The sequence below is a fragment of the Oryza glaberrima genome, chromosome 5 (genome assembly GCF_000147395.1).
Source record: "Oryza glaberrima chromosome 5, OglaRS2, whole genome shotgun sequence".
NCBI lineage: Eukaryota > Viridiplantae > Streptophyta > Magnoliopsida > Poales > Poaceae > Oryza > Oryza glaberrima.
Genome location: NC_068330.1, coordinates 24,371,753 through 24,393,116, shown reverse-complemented (window position 1 = coordinate 24,393,116; position 21,364 = coordinate 24,371,753). Strand labels below are relative to the sequence as shown.

At 40.3% G+C, this 21,364-nt stretch overlaps 3 protein-coding genes across 8 annotated transcripts; all 3 read left to right on the top strand.

Moving 5' to 3' along the window:
* Positions 1–8,901: 8,901 nt before the first annotated feature.
* Positions 8,902–10,588, top strand: LOC127775137 (uncharacterized). Its single transcript, XM_052301450.1, has one exon. The coding sequence runs from the start codon at positions 8,970–8,972 to the stop codon at positions 10,215–10,217; it is 1,248 nt and encodes a 415-aa protein (XP_052157410.1). The 5' UTR covers positions 8,902–8,969; the 3' UTR covers positions 10,218–10,588.
* Positions 10,589–11,710: 1,122 nt separating this feature from the next.
* On the top strand, positions 11,711–15,904 carry LOC127773895 (uncharacterized). 6 transcript variants are annotated; one of them, XM_052300120.1, is made up of 9 exons: positions 11,711–12,059; positions 12,556–12,674; positions 13,458–13,665; positions 13,766–13,870; positions 13,983–14,111; positions 14,348–14,397; positions 14,474–14,571; positions 14,681–14,965; positions 15,132–15,904. In XM_052300120.1, exons 2-9 carry the CDS (start codon positions 12,605–12,607, stop codon positions 15,633–15,635), a joined length of 1,449 nt encoding a protein of 482 aa, XP_052156080.1. In that variant the 5' UTR covers positions 11,711–12,059; positions 12,556–12,604; the 3' UTR covers positions 15,636–15,904. The 6 variants fall into 6 exon arrangements, with proteins under 6 accessions (XP_052156080.1, XP_052156076.1, XP_052156077.1 ...); XM_052300116.1 differs by having other exon boundaries at positions 12,552–12,674; XM_052300117.1 differs by having other exon boundaries at positions 12,259–12,674.
* Positions 15,905–16,203: 299 nt separating this feature from the next.
* LOC127773896 (50S ribosomal protein L21, mitochondrial) lies at positions 16,204–19,210 on the top strand. The gene is made up of 5 exons (XM_052300121.1): positions 16,204–16,701; positions 16,793–16,873; positions 17,514–17,615; positions 18,576–18,650; positions 18,764–19,210. The coding sequence occupies exons 1-5, from the start codon at positions 16,279–16,281 to the stop codon at positions 18,833–18,835; spliced, it is 753 nt and encodes a 250-aa protein (XP_052156081.1). The 5' UTR covers positions 16,204–16,278; the 3' UTR covers positions 18,836–19,210.
* The last annotated feature ends 2,154 nt before the right edge of the window (positions 19,211–21,364 follow it).

The following is a 21,364-nucleotide window of genomic DNA, read 5'->3' as shown; positions in this document are numbered from 1 at the left end:
CACGGGGGAATATGGCTCCAGGGGCAATCTTGTCATTTTGAAATCACCTCTTTTGACCCGGAAATAATAAAATAATGCGACCGGTGTCCTACGGCCAATTACACGTTTTTTGTAATGTCCATCAGCCGTGTCACGTTTTCACGGTGTCTCTCAGCCAATTACACGTTTTTTGCGTGTCCTGTAGCAAATTTTGCCAAATAATTAATAGCTAAAACTGGTTGAGTGAAAAAAATAATATGAAACGAAGGGAGTAAAGTATATTCTATGAACTATTGGTGGTCACAAGATTTCTATACACTTGAAGACAGATTCGTGAGACCCACTAGCAAAAAATCTCTATCAGCTCAAAATACAACTGACCGCCATGAGTCTCGTTTTTGTGATAGGAGAGGCACATGTAACTGCTTGAGGCTACAGGCAGTGGGTGCGTGATGTTGTCGTGCTCGGATTGGAAACTGAATTTTTATATGTGATTGTTTCCGTTTCATGTGGGTGGAAGAGTTTGACACTTGCGGGGGACATGGAAACGGACCAACAATTCACATGTCGGATGAAAAATTGTGTGAGACACACTTTTCTACGATGCATGGCAAAAACACTATGAATGTTTTAAGTAGATAAAGATATACAACCATATACGTCGTATTTTGCAAGCAAATTTGGTAGGATTGATATATAGATACATCATAACCTACCTCTCAGTATTTTTCATATTTTCTTACCACCGTATACATATATTTCAAAGCAGTAAGCATGATTTAAACATCGTGGTTTTAAATTTCAAACAATAGTCATGAAAATTTTTAAAAATATTTTAGAGCTTTGATAATGGTGTTATGTCTGGCCCTGCAAAATATCAGCTTTAGAATATGACTCGTATAAAAAGAGACGAAGAAGATAAATGCTCGAGCAAACCAATTTTAGTAGTTCAAGGGGTACAATGAGGCAAAACATAGGTTAGTGGGTTAAGGGTGTGCTTTTTACTCTATCTTCCTAACTTATACTCACTTCTTTTTATACGCACGCTTTTCCGATCTGTGTATTTTATGTAAAAAAATATAAAGAAAATTTGCTTTAAAAAATCATATTAATTTGTTTTATGACCTAGTCTCAACGATTTATTATGGCGTGCCCCCACCTAAATCTCTGAACAAATCAATTTGCTGCTAGGAAACTCGGACCGTTTATTTGTTCAGAGATCATAGTAGCACCTTGAAAGTTTCAGACATTAAACACATTTTTTTGTTTCAGTTTTGAGTTTAGATAAATATCTGTTAAACTTATATAGGAGGTGTTTAGCTGAAATCATTTGTGATCCAAGGTGAGAGTTATATTTGCCAGCAATACCAAAATATACATGATCCTAACTAATATATATGTACTGCATATACAAAATTAGGTGCAATAGATGCTACTTACAAATAAGGATCTTGTATTGATCAGTTCAACGATCAAACTTCTATTTATCATCACTAATCAAAAGTAGGATTGTACTGCACTGATCTGAAAAAATATCCGTCGCATGAACATAAGGAGGTCAATAGTGCAGATGATGCGTCAATAGTGTAGATGATGCCATCTAAGATTAGTGAGTCCTTTTTGTTCAGAAATGAGGAAGGAATCAATAAGGGAGTACTGCACTGAACAGAAACGAGATGAATTTCATGAACATAAACGGGAATATAATATTGACCAAATGTAAACCTCACTCTAATAACACAAACGGTTCCATTCGTACAAAAGTTTTTATACTCACTGTTTGTATTCCGGTTTAATATTGCAAGTTATCATTATGTCAGTCAATAACAAGCATCCAAACTCATGTGCTAGAAGGCTGGCAATACATAAGCATTTTTCTGGAAAATCTGAGTATATAATAAGCAATGTCAGAATTTTTTCCAGACGGTAAATTTCAGAAACATGCCCCCCTAAGGCCCTAAAAAAACCAGAAACATGGTTATCCAAGTATATGAAATTCATATACAATATATGCCAAAATCAGAAAAACATAATCCAATTGTAGAAGTTATATCATGCAGATAGTGCAATTCAGTTTATATTTCATTTATAATGGCTATGATCAAAGGATAATTCAGCTGAATGAAATACATAACTGAATAAAATTGTCACAAGAGAAAGGTTTTCAATACTCATCTAAATGAAATGAAACCAAATCAGCGAGAGAGATTAAAAAAAAATACCTATGACATCCTAAATGCAGCAACCAAATTCAGTTTGAATGTTTTCATCAGTAACTTCACAACTCGAGTACTACCATAATGAGATGGTTTTAGTTTTTCACAAAAAAAGGATTCGGAAAAAAAAGGGCGGGTAGATCATGAGATATTTGACCATATTTATTCAATAGTTGCCGTCAATTCACATATATACAGTCTAAATCTATGATCTTAAGAAAATAATATTGGTTTTGAATTAGTCCATGAATTAGTTTCGATATCTTTAGACAACCTTGATGACCTGGACCACTTTCAGAAATATATAAATGTATGAATGATCCAAATATATGTTGTAGCTAAAGGGCAGTGGCGGCCACCAGATCATGTAATGGCATGTTTACATGTAACACATAAAAATTTAAGATGTTCAATCCCAATTCAGTAATTGCTGTATGTGCAGCACAACAGTGCAATTAATTTTAGAAAAAAAAAGTTACCCTAAAAGCCATGAACACATCTATTACCCATGTACTACATGATTTCTTGCCGTGTATGTGTACGGGCATTTCATCGAACAACATGAGGGTGTCCGGAGATAGAGCTCAAATACAATCAGAAATTATGAAGGCCGTGATGCACGATCAAGCATAAGCCAAAACAATGACATGATCTGTAATCAGGAGTCAGGAGAAAAGGAACACAGGAACATGAAGATTTCCTTTCCCATCTGAGGGTAGAGGCCGGTGATGATGAAGATGGCTGCGGCAGCGCCGTTAGTCAGCACGGGCTGCACCTCGATCAAGCCGAGCCGAGGATCCCTCACACACCAACCCCGCGTTCTTCCTGCTCTCGGGCGGCACGAAGCCGGCGGCTAGATCTCGATGAAACGAATCAGCGATGGCGCTAGGGCGAGGCAGGGTGGTGCGGCACGACGATCGGTGGGGGCTCGGTCACCGCGACGATGAACCCGAGGTGGGGACGGGATTGGTGGCAATCGCGACGATGACGGCTGTGAGGGAATTCGGCGGTGGTGGTTTAAAGAGAGGGGGTGGAATCAGCGGGCGTGGAGGAAGATCGCGAGCAATACGGAACGTGGAGCGGACTGTGGGCGTTTGACGCGTAAACAGATACTACAGGGGTGGGAGGTGGAGACGACCTTGCGTTGGATTTCGCAGATGCGATGTAGACCGTTGCGTGAGGAACGAAAGAACGAGTGACCAGTAAAATCATTTGTTGGGTAGATTACTTTTTCTTCGTATTCTTTTTTTTTACTTTTTTTTTCTTATTTTTACTTCTATTAGAAAAAATGCACGTGCGTTGCATCGGGATAAAAACGTTTTTATGATACAACCGTTATTAGAAACTGAGCAATGAAGAAACATTAGGATCGCTATTCATTATAATTGAAAAAATTAATGAAAATTATTCCTTGGTTTTGGGCCTACAGCCCATTATTTCCTTCCTTTTCTATCCTAACCCAGTCCGCTACCTCTCTCGCCTGCTTCTTTTCTATCCAGCCCACAAGTGGAAGTACAGGCTCCTCCCTATTAAATTTGCTCGAATCTTTTTTTTATCTCTCAAAAATGGTTAAGAACTTATACACTCAATATCCTCTTTTCGTTTTCCCAAAATCAAAATGAATTCACAAAGTTGGGATAAAAAGGTCGGCCAACCATAATTAGTGACTGATAAATTTAGATATTTAAAACTGAATCGAAAGGAGAAATCATGAGAAAAATGATGAGAGAGGAGTGGAGAATCGATTTTTGCAATCAGTTGAAGGAGAAAACGCATGGGGAGACAGATCGAAGTGGCGGAAGCGTAAGGGTTTGGTCCGGCGACGGAAGCATGCAACAGATCGGATGAGATAAAAAACCAGGTGAAAAAAGCGAAAAAGAAACCTAGCAAAAAAGCCGAATCGGGAAAAAACAAACAACGAAGAAAAAGAAACCGGATAAAAACAGCAAAAAAACACGACAAAACGAATAAAAAAAAGGAGACACGAAAGAAATGAATAGTAGGCGACGATGCGTTACGGTTATGAGAACAAAAAAAAAGGAAACATATGCTTAGGCTGAAAAAAAAACGACGACAGAAGCGATTGGGATTCTAATTAACGGACCAAATAATCTGGCAAAAACATCTTAAACTTTTATAATAGGTAAATATATATTGTTTTAAGGGATTATATATTTGTTTATTGAAAATTCATGGAACCCCCTTTCAACTAATTTGTAAGAACACCCTCAATGTATTTTTATTAGAAAAGTCGACCCTTTGGTTTTGATGATGTGACCTTATGGTCCTTCAAATGCTTAGGAGGAGATATTGTAATTTTATTTGACGCTATAGACCATCTTGATCCTATATTTAACCATTAAAAAGTTTTGAGTTACGATGTTTTGATAAATGTAAGTAGTGTAGTTATATTTAGTATGCAAAGTATTTTGATAATACAATATATTTTAAAATATTCATTATTTGTTTTTATAAAAGAATATGTGCGTGTGATAAAAAATAACAGAGGTAATAGCGACCATACCGCAAATTAATGCCTATTTGGTATCGCAAAACTGCTTACATTTTTAACAACTTTTTTATGAAACCTATCACAGCTCAAAATAGTTCATATTTGTAGTAACTTTTTTTTATTAAACTTAACACGGCTTTTGCATTACGCACGATGCTGCATATGATAGGTTGGTCTAGTCCCACTCTGATTCATGACTTCATTTGGAAGTCTCAATCATGACTTTATCGTGTTCTACACGCTATAGTTTCAAGTTTTTTTTTTCATCTCTTCTTTCATATAGCATCATGTATTGTAAAAACATAGCACAAAAGATAGCCATGCCATCATTTTTGTTTTGGCTCATATAGTGCTAGTAAACCCACTTTTATTTAGGGGAGATCCATATTTTTAGCCCAACCAATGTGAAAGCTCAAGTAGGGGGCAAATCGGCAAATCTAAATATCCAACCAATAGATATTGTAATTTAAGGACCTAGCATGAATAGGAAAGTCCAGTCGATAAACTGAAAAAAATATAGATATATATGATAATATATAATACCTTTAGCCCCAACTATAGACGGTAATATCTTCTCCTTAAGGATGAGAAAGAACATTTGGAACATTTTTTTAGTTCAAAACCTTTGTAAAATATTCAAACAACCTTCTTTGCAGTGTGCACCCCTTGTACATAGGGCATAGGTGTTTTGTACTACTCTTCAGTAAGAAAAAAATTATGAGCAACATTTTACCAAAATGCTCCGGTGAAAGTGTTATGGAGAAAATACCATAAAAATCTAAGCTAATAGTTATTACTGCCTTTCCAGTAACTCAGGCAACAGCTTTTACAAGTTTGAGATGAAAATTCACAGGAAAATTTACTCCAAATCATGTCTCACACTACAAGAGAATTGAGCTATCGCCACCAATTTATTACAACAAAAAATAATTCGTGGCAATATATTATACTATCGAATGATATTTTTTCTGTGGCAAATAACTATACTTTGTTGCAACGATTTACAATCATTGATTTATTCAGTATTTTTGTTGCAATAGGAAATGAGCTATCGCCACAAAAAACATTACTATTGCAAAAAAACATGTTCTATCGCCACACATTTAATTTTTGTGGCAATTTGCATAGCACATGGTACTTTTCACTATTTTCTATTGCCATGATCAACAAATTCGTTGCAATAAAAAATTTATCATCTCATAATTTGACTTATTCTTTTCATATGGACACGGATTAGGACAAATTTTATATGAAATTTATAGCTCTCGATGAGATCTACAACTTAATTTTTTCATTTGAAATATTTTAAATACTCAAATTCATGATTCAAATCTTAGTTAGGTAGTCTCAAATGGAATTGTATGCATTTTTAAACAAAATTGATGCGTATGTGAATTGGTCATGGAGAGCGTGCGTGAGGGAGAGATCTTGGGTTCGAATCCTGGACATGACAAGATATTAAAAGAAAATAATTAGGATGATAAGTTAATATGAAAACATTTAATTTGCTACGTATAACTAATACCACACATGGAGTGGTAGCAATAGTTATTTATTGCAACCATGTGAAGTGTTGCAATATATATTTTTTGCCACATCCATTTTATGGCAATATCAAATTTTATTACAACTAAATAAAAATCGCTGCAATAACTTATTACCATGCTATTTATTACCACGGCTAGCAACGATTTTAAGATTGTGGCAACATTGATCTATTGCCACAATTTTAGTATTGATGCTACTATTTATTTCGTGGCGATAAATTATTTTTCTAGTAGTGTCACCATCGCTAGTACCTAATCAACATTAAAAGAGGAAATTTCAATATTTCATAGTGTTGGGACCCAACATTTTTGTTCACTAGTATTTATTATCTTCTTTATACTCAGACTTTGGGTGATCTCCTGGATGGCGACCTTCATAAGAAACAACCAACGCTGCCTCAAAATCAAACACCTATTTTCCCTCTTTCTAACAAATTGCAGGACTATCGAATTGTTGTTTTTTGTTGGAAGGTGCGTTCATGACGTCCTTGCTACTGAACCCAAAGCTTTCACGTATCTTGTTTTGCCATCAGGTTTCTGCAAGGAAGATATTTTTCACAAATATTTAATGCAAAACAATAGCATGCCTTGAAATCGTAATGGAAAAAAAAAGGAAGCATCAAATAGAAAAACAAATCCAAAAAAAAGTTGCACAAAGTTTTGAGCTGTGATCCTGAATAGTTAAGCTGATATATACTCCATATCAAAGTTAGTTAGCGCTGTTACCACATCAAGAATTTGAGATATTAAGATATGTTTGATCTACTATATCTTAAATTGACTAGTACAAAAGCACCAAAAACATCCCCTACAAGACTTCGGCCTAAAAAAAATTACTTCAAGACTACAAATAGTAGGTGCCTAATAATGTTTGGCAGCATTCGCTGCTTCACTCAACATCTCAACCACCATGATATTATAGCACATAGCACATGCATTTGCACTGTTCCATTCAGCCAAACATGCCGGTGTCAAAGCTTAGTTTTTTGAAAGTTCAGTGACCAAGCTTCTCGGTATAGTCTAATGCATCAAACGATGGTTGGTTCACCCAGAGGCTAAAAATGGTTGAGAGCATGATGTAAGATGTTGAGCATGTGAACGAGAACTTGTACTGTCAAGCGATGATACTTCAGAGTATGCATTACTTTCATGCAAGAGGGGAACATTGCCAATCAACTTTGCTGAAAAAAATGAGACAGCTAACTGAAATCCTATGTAGACACATAAAGAAATACTACTAATATATATTGCAAGCAAAATCCCAGTCCATGAATGACTTGAAGTTGTATGTACTAACTCCTTTTGAATTCCCTCATCAAGTTGGTCTTTTCATTGATCATTACTGAATGAAACAATTTGATCATAAGGAATAAATATTCATCAGCATCGATCCTGTAGTATTACCAATACGCCACACGAACAATTTTGCATAATCAATATTCAATTAAAATCATGCATACCCTCCTCTATTCCCACAAGATGGTTGGAGCAAAGCTATTAGCTTGAACTATTCAAATATGTGATCGCTAGATACAGCTTTCGATGAAATTATGCAAGTCGGACCATTTATTCGCCCACCGAATGTTCTCAACTTGCAGTAGTAGCATGTTATAAATATAAACCATATCATGTTATTGGTCTAGCTAAGCAATAGTGCGCAAAAAAGAGGTTGAGCTAGCTATAATATGATAGTGCAGATTATAGATCTTATGTTAAAAGCATACTCACATGTCCATCCTACATCCCAGGTTCTTCTTTGAGAACTGTGTCATTTTTCAGACTGAACTGCTGATTTAAGACTGGCAAGATAGCTTTTTTTTTCTTCTGTTTGAAGAGGCAGTTTTCATATGACAAATAAATGTCACCAATTATCAACAGAAAAGGGTGTGTAACCTTACCAAGTCACACCTTAGCAAGTAAACTCTATGTGTAAACCTCCTAATTTTTCGTAATGACAAAATTCAGGTGGGGAAGCTCTCCCCCGGTGATTTAGTCAAAAAAAAAAAAACACCTTAGCAAGTAATCCAGTGGGAACACAGCAACGCACCTTTTTTTGTTTTTGTTTGAGGAAGTAGGCCTCGCCTCACACAGTCACACCTATTCAGAACTTCATGTCAGTACTGTCATTTAACTTGAGAATAGAACACAGAACAGGCAATACATGAATGGAACCCATAAGTTCCTCACACTTGTGAATTTGTGATGGACATTCAAAGCAAAAACAGAAACATTATGGAGGGAAAATTCAAGATCTTCACACAGTCACCTGCCCTGCATTCCTTGGCAAGATACATCGTCAATGTTCAAACCTCGTCACCAAAAACCTCCAAATCGGTCCGAGTCAAGTATCACTCGGTTGACCACTAGCAGCCTCGTAACGTTTGCCTCATTTCATCAGGTGGCATCAAACATTCGATTATCAATCAGAAGCAGGAGAATCAAACGAAATAATAAGCAGGTAGTACATCAACGAAGAGAACTCCTTTTCCAACCTGTTAATGGGCCTGACTGGGCCTGAAAGGCTAGAATCGGAGGCCCAATAAACTGCCACGAAATCCTAGCCGTCCAAATCAAATCAGTGGCTAGGATTGCTTGACGCAGCTCTCGTGCCCTTTTATACTTGCAACTGCGAGGGATTCTCGCCTCCTCCGCCGCCACACCTCCACCTCTCCTCTTCCTTCCCCTCGCCGCCGCCGCCTTCTCGTCGACGCAGCCATGTCGGCGGCGCAGCAGCAGAAGCACGAGGTGGACCGGGCGACGGTGGCCGGAGCCGTGGCCGCGCTGTTCAAGTGGATGCGCGCGCGCGCGGCGGAGGCTCCACCGAACCTCCTCGCCGACGAGCGCGACGACCTCCTGCTCCTCCAGCTCTCCCTCCGCCGCATCCCGCCCTCACCGACGACCAAGCCGCGCCTCCTCCCGCTCCCCCACCCCGTCATCGTCCCCGGCGAGTCGGCCTCCATCTGCGTCATCTCCGACGACCGCCCCAAGTCCCGCTCACCGGCCGCCTCCGACCTGCTCGACGCGTCCAGGTCCCACCACCTCCCCGTCTCCGAGGTCATCCCGCTCTCCGCCCTCCGCACCGACTACCGCCCGTACGAGTCCCGCCGCCGCCTCGCCGCCTCCCACGACCTCTTCATCGCCGACCGCGCCGTCCTCCCGCTGCTCCCGCGCGTCCTCGGCAAGGCCTTCTACTCCACCAAGAAGGCCCCCGTCGCCGTCGACTTCGCCCGCACCGGGTGGCTGGAGCAGGTCCGCAAGGTGATGAACTCGACTTTTCTCTACCTGCGGACGGGCACCTGCTCTGGGATCAAGGTTGGGAGGCTGGACATGAAGGAAGAGGACACCGTGGAGAATGTGATGGCGGCGGTGGAGGCGGCCGTGGAGAATGTGCCCAAGAAGTGGGCGAATGTGAGGTCTCTCCATTTGAAGGCTGTGGATTCAGTTGCATTACCAATTTACCAGGCTGTGCCGGAGTTGGGCATGAAGATCGAGGTCCGGTTTGCACAATTGGAGGGAGAAGTCGGTTCCGGGGAGGTTATCGATGCTTCGGAAGCTGGAGCTGCACTGAAGGGTGTCGGCAAGAAGAAGGCGAAGAAGGCATTGAAACATGTGGAAGAAGAGAATGCTGGTGAGGAAGCTGCACAGGAGAGTGGCAAGAGGAAGAGGGGTAAGAAGCAACTAGCTGAGGATTTGATGGAGCAAGACATCCAAGATGTGAGTGAGAAAAGGAAGAAGGTGAAGGAGGGCACCCCTGCTGCCGAAACGCCGAAGGTTAGCAAGAAGGGTAAGGAGAAGAGCAAGCGTGCATTGGACAAGGAGGGGGAGGATGCAAGTGTGGAGGAAGCCAGTAACAAGAAAAAGAAGGGCAAGAAAGAGGTGGTGAGTGATGTTGGGGAGAAGAACAGCAAGGTGAAGAAATCAAATGGTGATAAGGAGAAGAGAAGGACCAGATTAAGGGTATAGGTTTTATTCTCTATCTCCTGAGAGATGCTTGTGATATTGGTTGATCGACAGTGTCGTGATGTTCATCGTGTTGATTAGCTGGGCTAATCTGATAGTTTATCTGCTGGCAGAAGAACTATGCCACTGTCAAGTTTTTGGTAGCCTTGTAGTACTTTATAAGATCGTCAATCTCTTAAACCGCAGAATGTTCTACTTTTGTGTGCACTAGAGGTGTCTTCAAAAGTTGTATCTTTTGTTTTTGTTAGCTTACTAGCCTGACTGCCTGAGCCTTCAGGTTAAAGATAGTATGGTAAAACTGTTTCTGGCTTCATGTGGTTCGCATCAATTTTGTGATCATCTAAGAATATGTCTCAGTTGTTGTCTTCCCTGAATTACTCATCTAGCATATGCTGTACACTTGGAACCCAGTTTCAATAGGAGCTGGGCTGGGCCATTTGTACTCTCTTACTTTGCATGACTTGGGAGGCGATGGAATGGAATTGAATTGCTGCATGCTGTTTACCTTCTCAGTGTTTATCATCCCTTGTGGCTTGTAGATCTTCAAGCAAAGAGCAGAAGTGAAACTAAGACAAATAAGACATGTCTAAATGGAGATTAGATTTTTCCCACATCATCTGTTGTGTTGTAGGTTCCAAATTGTTTTTCATGTCAAGTGGTTGATTACAAGACATGAAAACTGCCAACATAGGCAGTTTATTTTGCTCCATGGGAAGCTTGAAAAGATTTGCCTGCATGGACTGGTTTAGATCATTTGGCAAACTAGCCACCGGCTGGTAAGCAGTAACCTTTTTTTTTTTGGTTGTTGCTGTCAATGCTGAAAAACAGAGTATGATAAGAAAATCTCAAAATTTTAACTTTTCAAAATTTGATAAGCCAGCAAGCAAAACATTGAAGAGTTGGAAGCTGCAGTTCCTGATGGGCAACTCTGCAAAGGTTCAAAGGCTCAAAGGTTGCATCTTTGGCCTTTATGTTTTAGCTATTTAAATGTCAATGCTAAAAAAAGTAGAGTATGATAAGAAAATCTCAAAATTTCAACTTTTAAAGTTTGATAAGCCAACAAGCAAAACATTGAAGAGTTGGAAACTGCAGTTCCTGATGGGCAACTCTGCAAAGGTTCGAAGGCTCAAAAGGTTGCATCTTTGGCCCTGGAAGAGTTGGAACATCTTGGAAAGCCAACTTGGCAAGCTCGAACTGGCCTAGTCTAAGAGCAAGGATAATAATGGGCTATAAGTAAGCTATATGCTTATATGGAAGAGAGAGATAAGAAAAAGTGGGTAGTGTTGGCTCTCATATAAGAGCTAGCTCCACATAACCTCCAAGAAATATGCATTAAATTCATAGAGTGAGAAAGAGAGAGAATGGAAAAAATAAAGTTAACCTTATAGCTAACTTATTATACAAGTTGACTCTAACATTGACTTACAGTAAACTTTACTATTAAACTTGCTCTAAGCGGCGAGCCAACCAACCAGAGCGCGACAAGACCACACAACACAAGCAAACACTGGAAGCGGGGTCACTGCTCATTCAGATAGGTTCAAAGATTTCCAGAGAAGCTTGACCAAAACTTTTCCCGGAGTATGGGCGCCGCTCCCACCGGCCACCACGCATGGCGCGCCACGGAAGCCCCGCTCGAGCGGACCATCCCCACGCGGCGCCCATGCGCCTCACCCGCGCGTCGTCGCGGCGTCACGTAGCGCAGGCAAGCCAGTTCGCCGCGGATTGTCGTGAGGGCTTCTTTTTGACCTTGTTCCCTACCTCCATCCATCCACGCACGCCGCCCCCCACATTGGGAGAGACAAAAGGCGGGACGCTGATCGAGCTTCTTCTCGGGATTTTAGGGTATGTTCTTGCTGTGTTTTCCCTCCCCTGTATTCGTGATATCGGTGCGTTCTTAAGGCTACTTCGGTTTGCGCTCCACGTGTTCGGTGAAATGCCTGTGAGAGAGGAGGAAGATTCAGTACTCATACCTCTCCTACTCTCTTCTTTTATTCTGTTGTTGTTTTGATAATTTGTCTGGTCTTCTTGATTATTTTGTTAGATTGCAGATGCCAAACGGCCGCAGGTCTGTGATTGTACCAGCCCAAATATTGCATTCCTAGTTTCTCTTAACAAATGCCACTCGAATGTGATGCCAAAGAGCCAATATTGACAACAAATTAATGTTGGCTCTTGCCTTGTGCACCACAGCAATGAATGAATGACAGTTGTATAATAGTTTGTGAGCCATATGACCAAATGAAGATTATAGTCATAGACATGTAGGCAATCCATCTCTCTTGATACCGTAGTGTGGATGTATGCTGAGTTGCTGACATGTCCATGTTTTGTTAGGAAGGTAAAACAACACGAGTGATGCTCTTTGTCATTTTCATCCTGGAACACATATGGAGGACTATTTTTCACGCATCCTAGACCTTGCTTGGCAGTTACGACATCAACTGACACGATTAATAGGTACCAAGCATATAGTGCCCTTGTTGATTATAATAAAGCAGAATATAGCCTGCTAATGTTTCATTCTATATTGCTGTATTTTCTCTGCGGAAAGGCTAAAAAACTGTCGACACATTTTTCTTTAGAAATATGTCGATTTCTGATCCATTAGATCAACTGTAAGATTCGTGCTATTTTGGTTGACGAAAATAAAATTGTACTGCAAAGAATCGAACCTAGGATTTCCGGTGGCTTGTCCAGCGGCCCTGACCAACTGATCGAGCAAAGATTTTGGCTTGAATTGAAATTACATACTAATTACACTTAAATTACATACTATTTACATATATAATTTAGAGACTTACATTGTAAATACACTAAAATTACATATGTAATTTAGAGACTTATATATGTAATTTTAGGACTTGCATTGTAAATACACTAAAATTACATATGTAATTTATGGGCTTACAATGTAAATACATGCCAACTATTTTTTGGTGAAAAATATGGTGCCATAAATATAGCTACTCCCTTTTCTCTGTGCTAATTCCGAATTACCAGCTCCCTGTAAATAATGGACACTTTCCTTTTTAGTTTACCACATAGAGAATTTGTTGGAAATTTGATTAGTTCGTTAGCTACTAGATATGGATTTAGGATGGGCAACCAGTTATGATGAACTTGATTGGCTCTATAAGAAACACACTCTCAATATGAAATTTGCATATACTTATTCGGTTATTCCTCTTGAGTTTTCTTTATATTTTTTTTACATGCTGATGCTTTTTTTTTCCATGCCAGAACATGTGTTTGGGTATATTGATTGGATCCCAGAACATCATGGATTCCAGTTCTCTCCTTGTTATAAAAGATCATTACCTGCCACCGAAAGATACATCCGTGGAGAGGCTCCCTTGCTGTCTGTCAGTAATTCTACAGAAGACCAGACCCCAAATGGACTATCTGAAGCCATTGTTGTCAGAAAAGGCTTGTCCAGTATTTGTCAAAGGTTTAGTTTTTCTTTCTAACTTCCTAATCAGAACGTTAATAATATACATAATTATTTTTATTCACATTGCAACTATTTGTTCTGTCTGATCATATGGCAGGTTTCCCAGTTTTTTGCATGACTTCAGATTGGGACAACAGTTGGCATTCCATTTGCGAGAACTGTGCAGTGCTGTTGCAAGTGAAATTCATGCTAAACTAGCTAGGTTAGTTGCTGTCTTCAAATTTCCAACTTTTATGTGTTGCATCCGTTCTAGTCCATGTGATGAATTTCTGTTTGCTTGAGCCAGGTGCTAAAAAACTGCTATATGCTTGCAGGTTCTTACATCGTTTCTGGACAACATTACAGGGATCTTCTAAAGATATAGGATGGCTAAAAAGAACAAAAACATTGCCTTGTTCAGTTGATGGTACAGATCGTTTCAAGGAGCTTTTGTATGGCATCAGGTGATCTTTGTTCATGCCTATTAAAGTACCACTGACTTTATTTGGAGAGTACTATCTTTTACGGACCCTACATGTAGAACTACTCCTATCTAACAACAATAGGGAATTGAGCCACTGAACATCATTTACGGAAGTAACAGATTTATTCCTGGTATCAATCCATATGGAGGTCCAACATTCAATTATTATCAGTTCATGCAAAGACCAATGATACTAAAAGAAGCTTAATGTTTCAGAAATGGCATGCATCATCTTCCTAACACACTGGTTTACTTATTCATCCCTGGTGAGACATTTTTTTTCATTTTTTGCAAATGATGTTAAAATGCCTAGCTTTATATTGGTTCGCTGCCCTTGTGCAGGACTTTTTAGTAATCACAGTCCACTTTACTTCGTCAATACGAAAAGAATCTTTTCGAAGATGGGGCTTACTTGCCATATTGCAAGGATTCATAGTGAGGTAACAGAGCTCAACAGGGGTACATGCAAACAATTTTCTCATGTTTACCAAGCTCTAGATTGTATCATTTCTTCTGTTTGTCCCTGTACTCACCTTTCATTTCGCCCAGGCATCAGTGGAGAAAAATGCACGGGAACTGAAATTATACATTGAAGAGCTGTACTGGGGTTCTGGTAAACAGGTGTTGCTCCTGGGCCATAGCAAAGGTGGAGTTGATGCGGCTGCGGCGCTTTCGTTGTACTGGTCTGAACTCAAGGGCAAGGTTGCCGGACTGGCATTGGTTCAGAGCCCATATGGTGGCACCCCAATAGCTTCCGACATCCTTCGCAAAGGCCAGATTGCTGATAAGGAGACAAGGAGGATCATGGAACTGATAATATGCAAACTCATCAAGGTCCTCATTATCCTGGTCTCTGTGTTACCTAATCAGATCAAACCTTTATGACTGAGTTATTAGGCAAATCTTTCAAAAAAAGGACTTTATGAATTGTTCATATATCACTGTTTTCTCATATTCTTGTGCATTTCATATCATGATCTTAACAAGTAAACAAATGCAGGGTGATATAAGGGCCTTGGAGGATCTCACATATGACAAGAGAAGGGACTTCATCTCCAAGCACAAGCTCCCCGTGGACGAACTGCCGATCATCTCCTTCCACACCGAGGCCAGCACCGCCCCGACGATGCTCGTGACATTGTCGCGCGTCGCCCAAGCCGAGCTCCTCCCATGGCTCCCATTGCCGCGGTTCCTGTCGTCATCGGAGTACGCCGAATCGTTGCTCGCCTCTCTGAAGCTCCCCGTGGTCGTGCCGGCCTCGGCGGCCATGGCCGTCAGCGCGCTCCACCTGAGGCTGCGCTACGGCGAGAGGAGCGACGGCCTGGTGACGCGGCGGGACGCTGAGGTGCCCGGGTCGGTGGTGGTGAGGCCGGAGAGGAGGCTGGACCATGCGTGGATGGTGCACTCCACGCTGAGAAAGGATCATGCCGAGGCTGATGCCACTCAGATGTGTGAAGCCCTGATGGCCATGCTCGTTGAGATTGGGAGGAAGAAATGCTGCTGATCATAATCTTACAGTTTCTTGGTTAAATTCAAGTTTGAACTTGAGTTTAAACCAAACTTAGGATCCAATGCCATAATCATAGATGATGTTACAAGGCAGTTTACAAATACAGAATGATTTCCACTTTGAAGGACCAATATAAAATGCTCTTTATTTCCCCCGAAAAAAAATACTACAATATATTTCGTGATATGCTGTAACTGCTACCATCATTTTTACTCCCATTTAACTTTTAACAACTTCCCTTTCAATGAAATTCAGGTGGGGCTCCCCGGTGAAAATTCAAAAAAAAATATTTCGTGATATGCTGTACAGTTTGTTTAAAATGGACAGGTACAATTTCTGCACTTCTACATTCTTGTATGCCAAACTGCCGATGAAGATAGAAGAGCAATGCAAAATGCAAAGCTGTAAGCCGAGAATACGCGTTCTGTCCCGCTCAGTTACGCCTTCACCTCTAGAAAGCGTAGACTCATTTGACGTTTCTCCCCGATACGTGATAAAGAGGGCCCACTGTCAGTGTCACACTCCTCGTCTCCTCCCCTTAAACCCTCGTCAAAACCGCTGCTTCAGAGAATATTTCCATTTCTACCCCTTCCTCCCCTTCGCCTCCCTCTCCGCCGCCGCCGCCGCCGCCGCAGCCATGGCGACGCGGCGATGCCTCCTCCGCCTTCTCTCGCGCCGCCTCCTCGCCCACACCCCTCAACCCGCGTCGCTGGCCTCGATCGCGACGCGAACCCTAGCCTCCTTGGCCAAGCCCCTCGTGCCGCAGGCATCCCGCGTCCTCGCCTCCCCCCGCCTCTTCCCCTCGCGCTGCCACTACGCGTCGAACCGATCCTCCGGCGACGAGGAGGAGGGGGACGACGACGATCACTACGACGAGGAGGGGAGCGGGGATGAGTGGGGGGAGGAGGAGGAGGAGGCCGTGGCGGCGAAGCCCCCCAGCGGGAAGACGGAGGAGGAGAAGGTGGCGGAGGCGGCGGAGATAGGGTACACGGTGGTTGGCCCGCTCGGTGCCGACGAGAAGCCCTTCAAGCCCTACGAGCCCGTGTTCGCCGTCGTCCAGGTCTGCTCAGTTTGTTTCCCAAGCTTTCGTTTTGCATTTGGGCGTGGATCTAGTGGGTGATTGGATGCGTTTTTTTTTTTAATCCCTGCAGATTGGTTCGCATCAGTTTAAGGTGAGCAATGGCGACTCGATCTTCACGGAAAGGTTGAAGTTTTGCGATGTGAATGATAAGGTAATTGTGCACTTTGAACGCAACTGATCACATTTATTATGACTGAGAGTGTGTTCGATAACTTGATCTGTAACAAGCCGCAACTTATAATTGATAGGGAATAGTTGAGGTTATGAGATCATGTTTTAATAATTAATACGGAGGTTTATCTTCTTTGGTCATTTAGGCGAATTGTACCCACCAGGGAAGTTTCAAGTTCTGATCTGATTGTAAGGCACTTGTCATTTTAAGATTTGTAATTGCATGCAGTGCATGATCTGATATTTGGTATATTGAACCCACCGTGATTCCTCAGAATTTCTGCTAGCACTTTTTATTGTTTAATTATGTTTCATTTGTGATGGGAACTCTGAACTTCCATATTGATGGCTTAAATCGTTTGTTCAATAGAGTACACAATTTTTTTTTGGATAAACTTTTTCCATACATAAGCTGTTTAAGTCGCTTCAAAAATGGGTCGAACATTGAAATTTAAGCACGCAGAGTATTTTGATGAGTTTGTGGCTACTCGTTTTAGGTACTCTAGTGCCAGTTCTGAAACTGTTCCATTATTGCTGGTGCCACTGGTTCTGTGTACTTCTTGTACTTCCATTTTCATTTATAACTTTGTTGATGTTGTTTGTGTGATCACTTGGTGCAGTTAATTTTGAATCGAGTTCTCATGCTTGGGTCACAATCTCAAACAGTCATTGGGAGGCCAACTCTTCCTGATGCTACTGTTCATGCTGTCGTTGAGGAGCATGTAAGACACTTCTTAAACTCTATTACTCCATTTTTTTTTGGGGAGTATGTTATTCAGCCTCTTCATTGAACTAAAGTTCATGAAATAACTGTTAAGACTTATTTGTTGAAACAAGTTTGCAAGAACATCTGCTAAGTATTAGGTCTGCATTTTTCAAGCTATGCTAACATCTATATATATTTCTGGTGCATCTGAATCCATGTTTATCAAGGAATCATTAATATGCATGGAAACCTCCTTTTGCATGACCTAGGTATATGAGTGATTGTTGTGTTTGAAGGCTGACAATGCTCTAGTAATTGTTTATTATGCTACCATCATTAAGGTTGGAAATGCGTGCTGTAGTAGGACTACACACTAAAGAACTAGGTAGTGTTAGAATTCACAGAAACAGCGGTGCATATACACTCTCCCTTTGATATGCTACCATCAGCTGATGATTGGAACATGCAAAGGTATATACATCTGCATGCTTCGAGCATGTTCTGAACAGTATATTGGTATCTTCAACATATATTTGTAATGTGTCAGTCGCATCGGATGTCTACTTTACGTATATTTTGTATGTGATAATGGATAACAGAGTTTTTTTTGTCACTTCTATATACCAAGAGCTAATTCATTGGACTTTGTTGTTCTTATTGCTACCTTTCATGATTCCTCTAAACTTCCAAAATTTAACTGAAATGGAATGCTTAATACTTGTAACATGATGTACATTTTGAGGTTAATTCTCCTACTTATGCTTTGGATTTTCGTTTTTTGTAATGCGTACAGAAACATTGGCATTTGGTTGACAAATGATATACCTTCCCCAAGCGTGTCTTAATCTTTTCGTTAATACACATGGCTTTTTTTTTACAACTAGTTAACCAATAGTCCAGTGTTTGACACAATCGGTTCACATGGTAACATCATTACATAATTTCCAGCTCAAATTGGATTGACATTGTTTTTCAGGCCCTAGATGCAAAGGTTATCATATTCAAAAAGAAAAGAAGAAAAAATTACCGTCGAACAAAGGGCCATCGTCAGGTAATTTTATATCAGCTGTTTACATTATTCTGTGTTCTCAAAATAAAATATGCTATTATTGATATTATCCTCTGCACTATTTAGTTCTTACTTTATGCCCTGACAATTTTTAGGAGTTGACAAAGCTGAGAATAACCAACATTGAAGGAATAGATAAGTCAGAGGCCACTGCTGTTGCTGCTTAAATTAAGATGAATAATGAAGGAACATGGCTTCATGCCCAGGCAGTCCTTCATACTGGTTTTAGTGTCCAATCAAATCTTGATGCGGCGTGCTGTTGCTTATTGTCAGTCACTGATTGAAAGAACCATATCTGAAGGTCTTGTCTATGTATCCACATTTTGGGAACGGGCCACTCAAGCTATGCCCTTTCTCACAATGCCAATGTCTTGACCAGTTTGGATATTCTGATGTGGATCACATCTTGTAGTTACAGCCAAACTAACTTTTTGTTTTCTTTCTCCATTTACTAGCGTACCTCCTTGAATGTGTTCCAATGCATCAGTGCCATGTATACTGTTCTAGCCATGAATAATGAAACTGAAAGTTTGTGGTTCCCATCTATTTAGAAATCTGAACTGAAATTGTACATGCTTATGCTAATACAACCAGATGCGATGATATATAAATAATATGGAGGGGTGTCGCCTGTAACTTGTAAAGTGTTAACAAAAATCTTCAAAACATACTGTGACAGTTTCCTGTGCAGTTCTTGCATCCGTTCCAGCTTCCTGAAACATATTGCACAAGTTCTTCCTTCAGTTCCAATTCCCATGTTAACTATCCCAGCTTACTGAAACATCAGATTTGCTCATGTTATAGAGGAATTGAAAGTCGATATCCATCGATGTTATAGAGGATATCAGACTTACTCATGTTCATATTTGCAGAACTGACTCCACTTCGTTTTAGCTGCTATTATATGCTCTCTTTTAGAAGAGGATGCCACAGAAGAAAAACCAAGTAAATTTAGTATAATGCTTTGAGGATAGCAATCTAATATCGATCAGATTACTGTCTTTATCATATCATTTTTCTTAATCGAAACAGGGTTACTCTGTCTGAGCTATCCGTTCATTGTACCATCTAGTTCTGAAGTTAATCTGAACGCTAGATGCGTTGTGGTTCTGAAGTTGCAGTCAGTGTGGCACTAACTTTAGAAACAACTTAAAAAAAGGTTAAAGAACTCCCAGTGGATGTGTTATTATCATTTTGCCTTCTGTCACTTTCACACAAAGTACCATACTTTAGTATGCCCATGAAACCTACATGACCATAAGAGTTTATCTACCTGTAAATAAAAAAAATTCATACTATCCTCTCATTTTCTCTCGAGTCAACACAACCACCTCTAGGGGTGAAAACGGAGCGGATTCGGTCGGATAGTAGTCATACTATATCCTAAACCATATTTTTTAAGCAGATTCGGAGCGGGTGCGGATAGCGTACGGATGCAGAGCGGATTTGTTTCGGATGTGGGAAATGATGCGGAATCAGTTCGGAAATGGATTAAATTTATCGGATGTTACAAGTGTATGCAATCAATACAACATCGAGTTAGCAATGCAAGGAACAATAATACAATAATCAATAAACGACCCATCATAATAATTCTGTGCTTAAGTGCTAAACAACATGAATACACGATGTCCATAATATAAAAATACAGCTACGCGAGTGTGACATGAGACGGTGAAAGCCTCGGACTAAGAAATCTAGGTTAATTTATGAATTAGTCCATTGGATGTACCAACTTATATTATATGCAATAAATAAAGTGGTTACATGTGTTGATAATTTTGGATTATCCGGCAAACGGCTTATCGGATAATCCGCATCCACCGGATTTTAGAGATACTATATCATCATCTGTATTTGCATCATACTATCCACATCCACATCCATATCCGCCGTATTTCTAAAAGCCCATACCATATACTTGTTTCGGACTGATTCGGAGCGGATCGGATCGGATCGGATATTATCCGATCCGTTTTCACCCCACATCGATTCTTTGTGAATGAATTTTCTTCTCAATGGCATAGACTTTGCAAGGCAATAAACATGATGCAACCAGCATTAGCAACAAGCAATGCTTTGTTAATCTCAACCATGTATCTAATTGCTCATCTGCTGTTCAGTAATCTTGATTTTTAATAGGTATGGTGAACTTGGTGACTGCTTTGGTGGATTGGACTTCTGATTTGAGCCTTCTTTTGGGCCATTTTTTTTTGTGGTCGTGGTTGTTCAGGCTTGCATTTGCTTTAGTTTACACATGCATATACATGATTGCATATTTTTCTGCTTTATTTGGAGAAGAAAGCTTTGCGCATCGATGCTGAACTATAAATTGAACTGCACTAGGAAGATGATTTTGCTGCCTCTTTCTTGGCTGCCTCATTCTGGCAACTACAGTGCAGTATCTTAACATTTTTTTTGCAGCTAAATTGCCTCTTATGTAGTCTGTAGTAAATGGCAACGACAAGTAGGCTCATATTTTCAATTACATCTGTTCCTGGAATGGGACCATTTTCTTTCTAAGTTCTGGGTAGTTTAGGCTAATTAAAAAACTCAAACAGGTGAATAAATGGAAATTCTCTGTTCATTACCAAATTTTCTTTTGAATTTACTTGATATTATGTTGTGTTAGACTTCACATGTCTACTTATTATATAAGCGGACAAGTTTGGCTTTTTCGAAGCCGAAGATATCAA